This window comes from Moschus berezovskii, chromosome 6 (assembly GCF_049115385.1).
Source record: "Moschus berezovskii isolate FMDL1 chromosome 6, NW_MosBer_1.0, whole genome shotgun sequence".
In the NCBI taxonomy this organism is placed as follows: domain Eukaryota; kingdom Metazoa; phylum Chordata; class Mammalia; order Artiodactyla; family Moschidae; genus Moschus; species Moschus berezovskii.
The window spans coordinates 99,260,241-99,277,427 of record NC_142465.1 but is presented as its reverse complement, the minus strand read 5'-3'; the positions used below and the strand labels follow the sequence as shown (position 1 = coordinate 99,277,427).

The 17,187-nt window shown below is 35.5% G+C and overlaps 1 protein-coding gene across 8 annotated transcripts in view; it reads right to left on the bottom strand.

Annotated features, from left to right (window-relative positions):
• Positions 1-17,187, bottom strand: part of EPS8 (EGFR pathway substrate 8, signaling adaptor) — a 204,597-nt gene that overhangs the window by 50,677 nt on the left and 136,733 nt on the right. For all 8 annotated transcript variants that reach the window (XM_055396408.2, XM_088837300.1, XM_088837302.1 and 5 more), the window contains 5 exons: positions 8,098-8,165; positions 6,889-7,050; positions 4,935-5,084; positions 1,974-2,056; positions 1,268-1,404 (listed from right to left, as the gene is read on the bottom strand). In XM_055396408.2, the coding sequence (XP_055252383.2) occupies positions 1,268-1,404; positions 1,974-2,056; positions 4,935-5,084; positions 6,889-7,050; positions 8,098-8,165 (600 nt within the window). The remainder of the gene's footprint in view (positions 1-1,267; positions 1,405-1,973; positions 2,057-4,934; positions 5,085-6,888; positions 7,051-8,097; positions 8,166-17,187) is intronic.

Here is a 17,187-nt window from a genome sequence, read left to right as displayed (position 1 = left end):
AAATGTATATAAAGTGTTATAAAGTTACAGTAACTAAAAATTATGCTACTTTATTTTGGAAAAATGGATGCTTCAAAGATTTCTTTCTTTCATCTGTTTGGTAGCTGGGCTTATATGTAAACTGAAAATAGCTTTAAGGACACAAGAATCTAAATAAAATGGAAAGTGATTGATAAAATGAACTCAATTTGGCAAAAATGTCTACCTACTATACTGTTACAGTTACTATCATATACATTATTCCCTTTCAGATTCACAGAAACATATGAGTTTAACCCATTCCCATTCTGCAAGTGAGGCATAACTTTTAAGGTCACACAGGTAGATTCCGGGCTTGCCCCAGAGCCTAAATTTTGGTTCACCAGACTCAAAGGACAGTCCAGTATCACTTGTTTTGTCAATTAAGTTTTGTAGTTCAACTACACTGCTAGATATTCTCATGACTGATGCTTTACTAGTTAAAGAGCAAGTGATTTAAGTAGTCACACTGAACTAGGAGGTAAAAGAATTGACACTATGGTCTCCATCAAATTCAAACTCACCATATCACAGTTTATTTACCCTTAAAATCAAGAGATTGGACCAAACATATGTTAAGGCATTTTCCAGTTATAAAAATTTCAGACGTAGTGAAACATTCTGACATATATTACACTATGTTCTTTGGTATGGTTATTTGTTTTAAAAAATATCAGAGCAAAATTACAGTACAGACATAGGACCCATTGGGTAAATTTACATGATGATGAATGCAATTTAGCCCTTTCCCACCTCCCTATCCCCTGTCCTGACATCCTGCCCTTGTAAACATGAACAGTTTGTCCAAGAGAGAACAGTGGTAAGATAACAGTAATGGAAAGAACTTCGAAGTAACATTAAAAAATATTGATCTAAATTATATTAAATATTTAAATATTTAATTTATATATTAAAACACTGTATTAAATATATCATATTTAAATATACTTTATAATATTAAGTATATTAAAATATTCAATTATCATTCTTTTAATTGTTAGTTGAGTCAAACTCCCTCTTTGAGTGCTTTAAAAAGGAAATACTCTAACACTAGATTTATTAAAAGACTGGTCTTAACTCTTAGAGACAATAATCTTACAAAGCCCTTAACTTTCCTTTACGTAAGATCTATTTTTACAAAACTAACCTCAAGTTTCAGCTTAGAAATCAGCATCAGAGGCTGAAAGCAAGAACTGGGTCACAACTCAAAGTAAATGTTCAGTAAGTACCAATCCCTGAAAGTACTCACAGTCTCCATGGTCAGCTGCCAATGCGGACCAGGCTGCCACTCGACTCCTAACGTCCACCTGGGTCACAGTGCCAGGGGGCACGGGGGCAGGAGCTTTGGGTGGAGGAGGTATACCAGGGTCTGCTTTGGAAATCATCCTGAAAACAGATGAAAACAAACTGAAGTTTTACCATCTCTATTTCTATAACACATCAGTTCTCTCAGTTTTATGTATTAGTTCTTTAACCTCAAGAACTATGCCTTGGGGTATAAAAACACGGATTTCTTAACCATCCCATATTATGTATATTTATAAATGTATATGAAAAGTACAAAACATTTTCAGTTCAACTGAAAACCAGGTATAACGTATTTTTCTGGGTCTCCTATGATTAGTAAAGGGTGTTAACAAAACTAGAGTCCTAATATCTATTTATATTCCCTTAGGCTATCTTCCCTTAAAATGCCACTCTTTTGTTCATGAGTCTCTAGGACAACAGAAGTGGGAGAAGCCATACCAGAGAAATACCAGAATTATGGAGAGAAAAGCCATGCTCACACACACACACACACCCCAACAACCTTGGGAAAGCAAATGAGTTGAGATTACAGACTGCAATCTGTAAAACATGATAATATACCTTTGCTGAAAATATTTTAATTTTTAAAGAAAAAAAGACTCGAATAAAAACCGATTCTAGCCCTTAATTTCTTTTAATGTTTTTACCTCAAGACATCAAGCCGCCTCTTCTGCTTCCCTCCTTTACTGTCACTGATTGCACTCTCAATATCTTCACTAATTAGGTTTGCCTGCAACGAAAGACAAGTTACCTGGGAGCGTATGGATTTCTCTATCTTGGTATGTAGGTTAAAACAGAAAGAGGGATTATGTTCGCTGTCCAAATTAATAAATGTCTTGATGCAAAAGAAAAGTGACTTTTTTAAAAATCTGCTTTTGAAATATGACACTTGTAGTTTTCTTCAGTGAACTTTGTAATGAAAGGATTCAAAAATGGAAGGAATTTTTAAAGATTATTTCATCCAGACTCCTTTAATTAAAAAAAAAAAAGCTATATTTTTTTTAAAAGCAAAGAGAAAAGGGATTTGCATATGTTGAAAGTATAATCACATGCTGAAAATGTAACTGGGTTAATACCTCTGCCTGGGAAGAGGTGAAGGAATCGGGAGTACCAGCATATGCAGCAGCATCTCTCCCCTCCCCCATTCTCACCATCCACTGGGCACCCATTAACACGTAACTCAGTTCCAGCAGAGCCACTCCCTCAGTTTAAGATAGCCCCAAATCATACCTAGGTGGACCCCAACACTTGGCTGTAACCCTTGTGATAACCCTTTTATTCTGTCATTTCAGGTTAATAAAATTCAGCTTTCTCCAAAGGAATGATGTTTCTGATACTCTTCCAACAAGAGCATTTGAAAGTCTGATGTGGTTTTCCTGGGAACCAATGTGAGATTAGCAGCTCAGAAGTTTGTTTGGTTCTGAAGTTCATTTACAGCCAGTGATTATTACTGTATAACACATTCTTGCTGGGATATATTCATCTCCTATTTTATGTCTGCTTGTTCTCTGTAATTATGTATGTTTTCCTCAAATACACACACACACACACACACACTCACACACACATTGTTATTTAGTTGATAAGTCGTGTCTGACTCTTTGCAACCTCACAGACTGCAGGCTGCCAGGCTCCTCTGTCCATGGCATTTCCCAGGCAAGAATACTGGAGTGGCTTGCCATTTCCTTCTCCAGGGGATTTTCCTGACCCAGGAATCAAACCTGCATCTCCTATATTGGCAGGAGGATTCTTTTACCATGGAGCCACCAGGGATGCTCCCATATACACACATACATACATAGTTATATATTATACTCTTTACTATAGGCACAGGTAATCATAAAATTTTAGAAGTGAGGCGACACTTAAAGATCACATAATCTGTTCTTGTTTTATAATTAGTAAAACTGAGGAATACTCATATGATGATCTGGCCTAGGTCACACAACTATTAAACGAGAATGCTAACATGTCCTAGTCCAGCTTCACTTGGGTAAGAACATCCTAGTTTCAGGAAAATACTACAAACATCATGCCAAAGTCTTTCTATTATTTGAGGAAATAAAATTGAAGAGGTCTAGGAGTCCTGAATTTCCTATGGGCAGGGTGTGGAGTTGGCTATCGTATTTTCAAGAAAAAATTTATACTGAGGTGGTCAGGAGCCTTGTATAAAGTCCCATGATAAAAAAGGTTAAAACTCAAAAGGGAAGTTGCAAGATGACCCATATAAAAGAAACTACATATATTACTCCATTTATATGTCTAATGGGGCAAGGGAAAAAATCCATCCCAAATGTGGAATATGGCTCCAGTGAGTACATGCATAGAGCTGTGTGGTGGTACTTGAGTTTTTAAGCAGGACAAAATAGCATTCAGAATCTGTTTTGGACCCATCAATATCATCGTGCCCCAACAAATAAAGCAAGCCCTTTATCCTCAAAACTGGAATCCAAAAACTTCACTCAATCCAATAACAGTTTCCAGGGACAGATTTTTGAGCACTGAGACATATAGCAGATTTAAAATGTCTTTAAGCATAGCTCTCTGTGTTTAAAATGTTTGAATTAAATTTCACTGTTTTCAGAGTAAAATATCCATCTTAATCCTTACTGATGTAATAAATCTAACCTTGCAAAAAAAACTCAACGCATTTTATGACTTTACAAAGGCACCATATGAGAAGTCAGATGAACTTATACAAATTATCTATTGCCACAATTCTTTCCAAGTAAGAAAGTCATTTATTTAAATATTTTTTAGAAAGTCATTTATGACATAAATTGAAATAAAAAGAAAATTATAAAATATACTATTTATAGTCAATCTTAATTTACCTATCATATTTTCATGTCAAAGAATTACAGAAAAGATCAAATGACACTTTATGCTAATCTCCCAACATTTCTTTATAAGAAAAAGAATACCTGTATATATTACATACAATCAAGTGGTAAATCACTGTATTGGCAAAGCAAAAATCAACTCAATTAAAAACGATTTCCCTTTTAGAGAAATCAACTCATGAAATAAAGATTCAAGGTTGCAGATAAACTCTAATGTCCAATAAGCATCACAAATTATAATCATTTGAAAATTACAGTGTACTTTGAAATATAAATCTTCAGGATATGGCGTATTATTACTAGTAACTATGCTCAACTCTTTTCACATTATGACTTGTGGATTTACTCAAGTCACATAATTGAACAGTAACCCTTAAATCAGTACCATGGAAAATGTCCAAATGTTTCATTGCAATAACCCATGCTATGTGATTGGTGCCAGCATAAAACAGATGACATGGTTATTGTCTGTGAAGCATGATTTTTGAAGAATCAATCTTTAATTATAAGCCCAAGTCCCTCAGTGAAGAATTTAATGTATTACCTGCGCATTTTTTAAATAAACAGAATGCATCTGATTTTTTAAATAACTCAATCTTCTCTTTATTTACTTAGCCTAAACACCCTAGGGAAGATACTGAGGTGTTTTCCTTACAAAATTGTTAAGAAACTAAAAATCTAGTACCTAGTAGCCATATGATTGAAGGAGGTAATCAAAAGCTAGAACATCTGCTTAAAGGGAGAGAAAATTCACCAGTCTTTTACCTTAATCTCATCACACTGGAAAAGATGAAGGTCTGGCTTGCTCTGGGTTGGCTCTTTGCACACCAGGGCAAGAATCGAATCATAGCTACAGGAGTGCATCACAGCTTGGCAATGCTGAATGGTGTTCAAAGGAAAATTCTCCAGTTCATTCTAAAAAGCAAAAATACAACTTGCCTTACTTTTCATTGGATATATAAAATCTGCTCCACCAAGACCTCTAGGCATCATAGCAGTAATTTTTAAAGTATGCAAACCACATTGACAATGAACACTAGTAAACACAGAAAATATGGAGGATGAGCAGGTACAAGGAGGCAGAAAAGACACCATCCTGGGCTAGAGGAGGAGTGAGAGAAAGAGCAGAAAAGATGGAAATATTTAATGAAGGAATGTGGTTCTGTTCTTAATAAACAGAAGAAAACCTGAAATTAGCAGTACGGATTTCCCAAGATTATGGGATAGAGAGGATGCCTTTAAGAGAAAAATAGGTAAACTGAGGCCTCTTTCCAAAGGTACTCTCCATCTTACCTGGTATTCTTTTCCCTGTGGCTCTATAATATCAAGGTTTTGCGATGTTTTGTTTTTACTTGAATATTATAATTATACTCTTAGTTGTTATCTTTAGTAATCACAAATGTTAAGCTAAGAATAATACAGCATTTGTACACTTCTTATTTCAGTGAATCTCTTAGATGGAAAAATTCACTATGTAAGTTTTTACAGCCAAAAATGTCAAACATCAGGGTTAGAAGAATCTTGCTAAAAAATACATTCTTTGAAATGATTAAGCTCCTTGGTCATATGAAATTGAATAGTCTCTAACCAATAAAAAGGCATGCCAATAAGACCCTGATAGATCAAATAACTACTTCTGAAACAAGTTAATTTTCTGTTCATAATAATAATGAATTCTTTGTTAATGAGATACATTTAAAGTGGTTATCCTATAAAATGTATGTTGATATTAAAAAAATAAATAAATAAAGTGGTTATCCTAACATGGATGACCTTATACAAATAGCAAGCAGTGTCATGATGGAAGAAATGGTGGCTTATTATAAGTAAACAAAATTCAATATCCCTGATAACTGGAACATAAAAAAAAATAACTTTCATTACAGAAAGCACATATACACAGACCTCACACCATAAATTTATTCTAAGCCCTCATTCCTTGGGACCCAGAAAAGGTGAAACAAAAAATGCAGATTCCACTAAAACAGAATGTAACTTCTAGGCCACACCAGGAAGATAACAATTTTCTTTCGAAATAAATTAAATAATATCCCTTCTCTGTAACTACTTGAAACTAGGAGGATTAGAGAAGCTCCTGGGTGTTATTCTCTCAAGAATGCAATGGATGAGATGAAAGAAAGGGCAGATTTTACACCCTACTCCAACCAGAATACTCTAACATGATTACAAAAGTTGTTTTCTTTATCTTAGCAACTCAAATGCCTACTAGGTGATGGGGCTCAGAAAAGGCCTCTTTTAAGAGCTCCAGCATCTCACCTGACTACCTGTGTGAAAGAAAGGTACCTGGTGTTGACCTGGTGGAAGTTGAGGCACATACACACAAACTCCTTCATCCCAATTCACTCACTGGGGTTCAAACCACAACACTTGGACATGGCTTGGCCTAACATATAATTAACATATGTCTTAAAGAATAGTGCCCTATAAGGGCTTGAGTTTAGCGCTATATATTTTTTCCTCACTTCTTCCATCTCATCATATATGGTTAAAGAAACATTGTATCCCTCTATTTCTAGTTTAAAAACATGATTTTGCATGCATAAAGTATATGGAGAAGGACATTTTTCCTTCAAATTCACTGACGAGAGTATTTTATGGTGCCAAGTATTTACCCATTTTCAAACAATCTGACCTAACGTGAACATAAACATTTTTAGATTTTCCTGAAAATAAAATAGCATATGTTTTTCAAACTTGCCTTTGATTCTAAATCGATCAGGCTCACAGCTTTCTCATCCACCTGAAGAATCATATCTTGAGTCCATACTTTGCCCTTAGCATCGAGCAATTTCAGCTTCCTTATTCCATCATCAACAGTTATCATAGCATCTTTCCGATCCAGAACAAAGGTGGTCAAGTGCTTATGATTGAAAAAAGAAAAAACATAACACACATAGCCTCTTAGTAAACATTTTCCCCAAAAAACTGTAAAGTTAACATAACTGAAGTCAGCTAGTAGAGGGGAAAGACAAAGATTAGGCTAGTCAAAAAGTTCATTCAGGATTTTCACAACTCTTATGTGAAAATCCGAACGAACTTTTTCACCAATCCAATACAAAGTATTTTAAAATTTCATGGGAACCTTACTGGGATAATAAAGTCAAAACAGGTTTTTGATGAATAGAGGAAATGATGCCTTGAATCATAAAATATCTAAATCTGTTTAATACTGAGCCTTGCTGAACTAGACAAACATGAGAAAAACAAACTCTAAACAGCTTAAATAACATGCTCTTTATTTAATCCATTTTATTCCATCTTGGTTATTGAGATGTTGAACAATAGAAGGCAGTCTACAAACCAGCCTGAAAACTATAGATACTGGTAGTTGAGAACAGCAACAGCAATTCTAGTTTGCAACAAGTGTCAAACTTTTCACTCCACTGAAACAAAACTTTAAATTTCATTAAGCATGCTTGAGGAAATAGAAACCTAAAAACAGGAACAATTTAAAAATTATTCCCTAATTCAATATTTTCTATTATAATAAGCAAAGTTCACCCAAATAGATTCCAATTAAGAGCAAGTATCTTAAAAGACAGCAATAGAGGGAAAATTAAAAAAGAGAGAGACCACTGTTTAAACAGAACTTGTAATAACTTTAGACAAAACCATTAAGGTTTATTTCAAGAAGATTCCATAATACAAAATAGAAGTCTTTGTTCTGTTTTCAACCAAAAAAAGGCTGATAATGATAAATTAGTAGTTATTTTAATTTATTCTCCATGAAAACAGATTAACTAGATACTTTTATATTTAACATCTGTTTTTAAAAAATATAAAAGAAAAATTTCAACCCAATTTACAACATCATAGACATGAAATAAAACATCACTCTGATTTTACTACCAATTTTTACGTCCCTCAAGCTTCATTCTATATTGTAGCAAACATCAAAGTATCTTACTTCAACGCAGTACTGGGATATATCTGACACACTGCTGACACTATCCCGTGCATAATTCTTCCTTTGTTCTGGAAAAGAAGTTTAAAAAGCTGTTATTTATCCATGAATAGGCTGAAGTTCATATAGCAGTGTCTCATGGCCATCTCTAAAACTAGTCTATCTCATATATAAGTACAGTAGTTGACAAGTCACCATTGTGTGGTTATCTGAAAATACTCATTATTCATATTCAATGAAAAAGTCATGGAAAAGCTTACATGAAATGCAAAAACGATCTGACCAACATAAATGATCATAATCCCCCAAATTAACAAGATTATTCATGTGTAAGGAAAAAAGTTATTTCATGTAAAGATGTTATTAACTAGGGACGTCCTCTTGACCAGAAAAGAGAAAAATCTGGCTTGTAAAATTCATCTTTTAAGGCACTGAGAACAAAATGGAACTGCAAATACTGCCACAGATACTGTATTATATGAGTTAGACTACAATTTTAAAATAATAGACACTGCAAGGAACACGTTTCACCATATCCACACTAGGGAGCAGGTTAGAGAAGATTCAAAACATGATTCAATCACACTCAATGCCATTTAACTCTAACAGTATTCACACATCTACAAAACACAAATGTGATACTCAGAACTGTAGGCATAAGCTGTTAGAAAAAAATAAGAAAGTTAGGTAGAAAGTAACTGCATCAACTATATAAAAAGCAATCTGTTTTTCTTTTGCAAAATGCTGCAAAACCAAAATAAAATATGTGATGGCAATATTTTGCACTTGTTGCTTTCTAATCAAGCAACTTGATAATTTGTAAATTTGGGGTTGCCCGATATTTTTTCCCTGTGGTGAAAAAAACTAAGTGGGAAGCAGAAAAGTTTGGATTATAGCTTTTGTCTCTTGTCACTGAGTAGGAGACTGATTTTGGCAAACCTCTGCATTTCAGCACCCTTATTGTAAATACAAGGGTTAAATAAGCTCAAGTTTCAAGATTCCAAGAGCACTAAAATTTATTCTCTCTCTCTCTGCCTCTGTCTATACCTCTCTCACATAAACACACCTTAGCTTTCCTAATAACCATGTTTTTATCCAAATCTAAACCTGTTTGTTTCAGGTAATATAGAAATTTTCTGATTTTGCTACAACAGAAGTTGAAAAGTTCTGCTGAACATAAAAGCAAAGTAAGTACAAAAATACTAACTCAGAAAGTTAATACATAGGATTTTTTAAAACGATAACTTTTGGTTTCACAATATCTATGAAAGTTACAACTTTTCATTTACATTTTTCTTAAAGCTTAGGTCAGAATATAAATATGCCTTTTATTACATCACTCTGATATTATTCCAATACATTCTGTTTTGGCTTTTGCAGCATGAAAGTTATTTACTAAAAATGGGCACACTATAACATTCAGCATTTGCTACCTTTCTTTTTTTGTTTGGACGATGATCTGAAGAAGTATGATCCATCTGGTCCTACCAAAACAATGTCACCGAAAAGAAACATCTGATTTCACCTTAAATTTTCTATTCCAACATGACAAAACATAAACCTTAATTTACACCTTTTTAAGAGTGAACAACCATAATTTTTCTGATTATTAGCCAAGGATTAATCAATGTGAAATATGAACAAATGGATACTTGATAACTCTTAACCAATGATAACTCTTAAAAAGTCAATATTTAATTCAGGGACACATCTGAGAAAGAATTTAGAAAGACTCAGTAAAGAATAAGTGTTTCTAAATCACATTTTAGAAAGAATCAGTGTTTCAGAATCACCGGTTCATCATATTCTAACACAATTCTCCATGCCCAAATCAGAACATGAGGGCAGTTCTGTTTCCTTTTGTCTGGCCTCAGGACTATAAAAGAAATGACAGTGGTTGCCATGGTCTCCAATATTGATATAGCAACCCTGGGATGTGCAAATGCTTGACTGAGTTTTTCAGTTAAGTGAATGGCAAACACAGTTGAAGATAAAAACTATTAGATGTTTTGTAATTGAAAGAGGAGAGTGAAAAGGTTGGCTTGAAGCTCAACATTCAGAAAAAGAAGATCATGGCATCTGGTCCCATCACTTCATGGGAAATAGATGGGAAAACAGTGGAAATAGTGTCAGACTTTATTTTGGGGGGGCTCCAAAATCACTGCAGATGGTGATTGCAGCCATGAAGTTAAAAGACGCTTACTCCTTGGAAGGAAGGTTATGACCAACCTAGATAGTATATTAAAAAGCAGAGACATTACTTTGCCAACAAAGGTCCGTCTAGTCAAGGCTATGGTTTTTCCCGTGGTCATGTATGGATGTGAGAGTTGGACTGTGAAGAAAGCTGATCGCCAAAGAATTGATGCTTTTGAACTGTGGTGTTGGAGAAGACTCTTGAGAGTCCCTTGTACTGCAAGGAGATCCAACCAGTCCATTCTAAAGGAGATCAGTCCTGGGTGTTCATTGGAAGGACTGATGCTAAAGCTGAAACTCCAATACTTTGGCCACCTCATGCGACAAGTTGACTCACTGGAAAAGACTCCGATGCTGGGAAAGGTTGGGGGTGGGAGGAGAAGGGGACGACAGAGAATGAGATGGCTGGATGGCATCACCAACTCGATGGACATGAATCTGAGTGAACTCCAGGAGTTGGTGATGGACAGGGAGGCCTGGCATGCTGTGATTCATGGGGTCGCAGAGGGTCGGACACGACTGAGCGACTGAACTGAACTGAACTGAATTAAATATTCTCATTACGAAACAATAAAACTTTGTTCTCCCAAATTTCCTAACATAGTTTCTCAATCCTACAGAAAAATACTTTACAAAAGTAGAAAACACTGTTTGATAGCATTCATAAACAGTATGATGTTAACTGAAAGATAAGGTACCATTTCTAATATTCTAAATTAACGATCCATTGAAGGAATTCCTAAGCTCTTTCTCTCCAGTGTTACACAATAAATAAGACGTATGTGTTATAAGAAATCACCTTTTAAAAATCCTAAAAATGTATAAATGCCATAAAATGGATTTACACATAAACTAGTAGTTTCAGTGATTTAAGTCAATGAATAAAAGTTACTATGAACATTTTAATAGGAAATTTTGAAATAAAGCTCCTAAAAGGCAATTAGAGTAACATTTATTTTTTAAGAAAATCATATGTATTCTCAAGTACAGCTGTAAATAGTAATTATGCTCCTAAACCTAAAATATCTCACCCAGAGCTCTAAAACAGTATGGAAAGCCTCAATAAAGTCGCCATGATACTTAAGATAAAGTCTCTGTTGAGGTTCATCACTTTCTGTAAGAAATGGTTCTCAACCTTGGCTGCACATTAGAAAATGAACTTTAAAAAACACTGCACGCCCTCCCCCACCCATACTACGTAGCCCAGGATTCTAATGTAGTTGGTCTAGGATGCAGTCTAGCATTGGAGTTTATAAATGCTCTCCAGAAAACTCTAATTTTTTTTCATTCTAATTCCAAGGTTGGAAACTACTATTCCAAAATCAGCACAAAGGCCAACTCAACTACCACGGTCTCAGTTGAAATTTTTTTCTTTCCGAATTAAGAGTGTAAGCCATGGTCAAATAGTCTCTCTCTCTGATACAATTAGAGTTAGGAACAAACTCTGCTCGATTGCAGTGCCACTGCTGGTGCTTCACTGTTTTTCCTAGTGGCTTTATTCCATGGACCAGAATATACAAACCACAGTGGATGGAATCAAGTGGATTCAGTTAGCAAAGGTGGGAATTCTTTATGCATTATTTTACTGTTATTGAGTTGATACAATGCTGTGAAAACTTCTATTTTACTTCTGGACCAGGTACTTAAACTTAGGTTTCAGTGAACTTTGGATGATTATGATGTATCACTGTAGGTTCATCAAATCTAATAGGTGTATTCCTCTGAAGGTGGCTGCTGACAGTGAAGGAGACTAGGCTGTGGGGGTTTATGGAAAATCTTGGTACTCCTCGATTTTGTTGTGAACCTAAAACTGACCCCAAAAATGTCTTAATTAAAAAAAAAAGGTTTCACTTAACTCTTCAATGAGTACAATGACCACTATAACAATACTCAGGTCTCAGCATTTAAACTTAATTCTCGTTTGCCTATATTGCTGCTTACACATAAGATAGCAAGATTTGCAACAGCTAATATTCAGAAAATTGTTATTTTCTCTTTCTCCAAAAACAAAGTGCTACTCAGAAAGTAAGGATTTGGTTATTAAAAAGAAAAAGTGTAACATAAAAGTGAAAGTGAAACTCAGTCATGTCCAACTCTGCAACCCCACAGACTATACACTCCTTGGAATTCTCTAGGCCAGAATACTGGAGTGGGTAGCCTTTTCCTTCTCCAGGGAATCTTCCCAACCCAGGGATCAAACCCAGGTCTCCTGCACTGCAGGCGAATTCTTTACCAGCTGAACCACCAGGGAAGCCAAACATAAAAGTAGCTGCCAGTATTCCTCTTAGTGAAAACAATGGGTTATTGTTCATATTACTTTACACTTATAGAAACGTTCAGCCATAGGAAAGGAGAATTCCTTTCCCATTATTTTAGTGTTTAATTTCTGTACAGGAGAGGTGGCTTAGCGGGAATCAGTAAGAAGCAGTGAGTAATAATTACAAGCTCTCATGATGTAGGAAACTGTAAGCAAGATTGACAAATCAGTCTTTGAACAAGATCACTTTTTAAAAACAAACAAGGTCACTTTTACAAAACCACATTATTTAAGAATTCATTTTATTGCCTGGTCCAACAAGTTGTTAAAACAGCTAATCCCCCAAGGAGAAAAAAAAGCTCTAAAACTTTCAGATAACATAGAAAAATTGCTAAACTGTCTTTCTGAGACACAAGCACTTGACATACTTTATGAAGCTGGATGTTGACTCTAACATTGCCCAACCTCCTGGTAATATATAGTCAAGAGCCTTTTACTTATTACAGTTTTAAAAAATGTTTTTTCTTAAACTATGTATTTTTTTCCAAGTAAATTACACCTTGTCAACAATGAGGATGGAAATAAGAGAAGTGGGTTTTAACCCTTCAGTGCCACCTGAATTTATAAGACCTCTCCTAGACTTCAAATGGGACAATTAAAGAGACTAATAATTCCAAACTAAGAACCTAAAGAAAAAGAAAGATAAGAACAAAAAGAAAAATATGTGGGTCAATATCTATTAAGAAAAGTGGTATATTTGAGAACATTGAGTTGAGCACTGTGTAAAAATACAGCAAAGTTTACAGTCAGTTATACAGAAATGAAGTATACAGATAACAGATTACTGGTGCTCACTTTACCAGTACCTCCATAAGAAGAAAAAAACAAGTATATCTTCCCACATGTTAACATCACAACAGCGTTCAAACTTCAGGTAAAATGAAACTTGAGAGACTGCCTGTCATAATTATCTTTTACTACATCACCGCCCAACAATATAGTAAATGTAGGTCATGACAATAAAGTATTACTAACTGGTAATTCTGTGAAACATATTTTTCTGGTGATAGGATGACTTTAAACAGCTGATTAGTTATGGTAAGTTGTCATATTCCAAATTTAGCTCATTTAAAGGAAAGTCACTTTTCGAGGAAGTTCAGCTCTTCAGAACACAGCAAAGAACCCACACTTAAATAAAATAAGCCCTCCGAGTGGGAGACAGAGATGTCACAATGTCTAATGTTAATATTTGCACATTTTAATGCATAGACTCTCTATTCCCTACTTACAACCTATGCATAATGCTCACAAGATTTCCTATTAGTTTCTTACCCTACATATATCAAAAGCAAAGCTAGAAGCAGGCACATTACCAACAAAGGACAGTTCACCTGAGTTTAATAAAACTGCTTGGGACCTAGCCACACAGGAATATAGAACAGCTTCAAATACTCCTAAGGGAAAAGATCCTCTATGATTTGGCGCAAAGTTAAGGAATGGGCTTCCCTGGTGGCTCAGTGGTAAAGAATCCACCTGCCAATGCAGGAGACATAAGTTTCACTCCTGGGTCAGGAAGATACCCTAGAGGAGGAAATGGCAACCCACTCCAGTATTCTTGCCTGGAGAATCCTATGGACATAGGAGCCTGGCAGGCTACAGTCCATGGGGTCGCAAAGAGTTTGACAGGACTTAGCAGCTAAACAACAATAACAGCAACAAAGGTAAGGAATGCAGTCTCTGGGCACCTCACAGTACACAAGCTGGAGTATACGCCACTAATCCTCTGGACAGAGGATTACAGGAGCAACGCCCCAACAGAAGGGAATGTCCAAGGCTTTTTACAAGCATTTCCCTTAAAAAAAGACTTTGACAAGCAGCTAGCTGGAAAAAAATACATAAAATTTTCAATTTCCTGATAACGGCAGCCAAATGAAATGTTACCACCATGAGATAAGAAAAGAAAGAAACTGTAGAAGAGAGAAATTAATATGTATTTCCCACTTATGTTGTCAGGGACTTTATTGATGCAGAGCCTCTCACATGCTGGCTTTAAAATTTCTTGTATAATAATGAATAAATGACAGTTTAGGGTGATTAAAACTTCAGCACAACTTAACCATTTTCTTTGAATAAATTAAACAATATATCTAGAAGAAGCAAATTTATTATCATAATTGTGCCGTTCACATTCATAGAACTTATAAAAAAAAATTTCTAGTGATAGCTGGGATGCAAACGTTAAAACATATGATGAAGATTACCTCTTGTTCCTGGCAAAGTATCACTGAGATGAGATGTATGACATTATTTGGAGGTAACAGTAAAATATTAAATTTGATGCATCTGAAAACCCATGATTAAAAGTTACCCTCCTATACCCTTCCTCACTACCATGATGGTTCACTACTTTTATTTTTTCATATATACCTGCAGCAATATTATCATCATTTCTGTTTTGCAGTTGAGGAAACTGGGACCAACAGATTAAATCGTTCACTCAAAACGGCAGCCCTTTTGGTAGAAGTGCGATGATTCAGCCACGGATCACGTGGCCCCCCAAACCCATGAGCTGCCTCTCTGAGAGAGATACTGAAGCAGTCATAACAGTGCATTATGGTGTCAGACTGCAAAGTGTTCTCATAAAAAAGACCAAGCTGCATGAAACTCCTGACACAGGCTCTAGCCTGTGCTCGGTACATAAAAAACAGTGGTCATTACCGTGAAACTCACGTTGCAGCATGCTAAATAATGCCCACACATCCCAGAGGAATCCATGTACCAGCCATGAAGGCGAGTGAATTCTTGAAAGATTTATTCAACCGGTTTAATCATCAGAGAGGAGAAATCTTAAAGGCATACACCATGACACAATAAATGACATTACAAATCTCTCCTTTACCAACATGTTAATTACAAAAGAAAAGTTAAAACATGCAGTTTGGGAGGCTAAACAGTCCTAAAATTAACTAAATATAGTTCGAGCCAAAACTAGAAAAGGTTTGTTCAAAACCTGGACATGTTTCTATGCTGTCATTCATCCATGTAACCATTCATCCCTTTCACTCAATGCATTTACTGGGAACCTGTCAGAGAGAAGGCATAAAGTACATGTGTGTCTTTGCGGACAGTGTGCTGAGAGGGAAAGGTGAGCATTAGCTACAAGGAGGAGTGAAATGTTACCTGCAACTTCAAGGAATTTAAAACCTTCTGACATCTAAGCCTAACACGCTGCTGAGTCTTCTTTCTTCCTGATGATTGCTTCTTGCATTTGCCTGTTTCCATCATTCTATTTATGTCCTCTGTTTACCTATATGCTGCTCAGTTTTGTCACACTACCCCAAATTAACTGTTACTCTTTCTTACAGTCAAGATTTTTAAATTTGTTATTTTGACAAACTACCTCACCTTAGAAAGGAGCCCCAGTTTGCTTTATATGTAAAAAGAGGGGAATAAAAATTTACTACTTAAAAGATAAGTTTTAAGTTATCTTTTCAGTTCCTGGGTAGGAAGACTCAATATTGGGAAAACGACTATACTACCAAACACAATCTACAGATTCAATATGATCCCTATCAAATTACCAGTGGACTTTTCACAGAACTAGAGCAAAATATTTCACAATTCATATGGAAATACAAAAGATCCCGAATAGCCAAAGCAGTCTTGAGAAAAAAGAACAGAGCTAGAGCAATGAACCCTCCTGACTTCAGATTATACTGCAAAGCTACAGTCATCATAACAGTATGGTACTGGTACAAAAACAGAAATATAGACCAATGGTGCAAAATAGAAAGTCCAGAAATAAACCCATGTACCTATGGGTACCTTATTTTTTACAAAGGAGGCAAGAATATATAATGGGGCAAAGACAGCATCTCCAATAAATGGTGCTGGGAAAACTGGACAGCAACATGTAAAAGAATGAAATTAGAACACTTCCTAACACCAAACACAAAGATAAACTCAAACTGGATTAAAGACCTAAATGTAAGACCAGAAACTATAAAACTCTTAGAAGAAAATATAGGCAGAACACTTGATGACATAAATCAAAGCAAGATCCTCTATGACCCACCTCCTAGAGTAACGGAAATAAAAACAAAAGTAAACAAGTGGGACCTGATTAAACTTAAAAGCTTTTGCACATCAAAGGAAACTATAAGTAAGACAATTCTCAGAATGGGAGAAATGAATAGCAAATGAAACAACTGACAAAAGATTAATTTCCAAAATATACAAGCAGCTCATACAAGTCAATGCCAGAAAAACAAACAGCCCAATCAAAAAGTGGGAAGAAGATCTAAACAGATATTTCTCCAAAGAAGGCATACAGATGGATAACAAACACATGAAAAGATATTCAACATTGCTCATTATTAGAGAAATGCAAATCAAAACTACAATGAGATACCACCTTACACCGGTCAGAATGGCCATCATCAATAAGTCTACAAACAAAAAATGCTGGAGAGGGTGTAGAGAAAAGGGAACACTCTTGCACTGTTGGTGGGAATGTAAACTGATATAGCCACTATGGAAGATAGTATGGAGATTCCTTAAAAAGCTAGGGATAAAATCACCATGAAGAAGTGAAGTGAAGTTGCTCAGTCATGTCCGACTCTTTGCGACACTATGGACTGTAG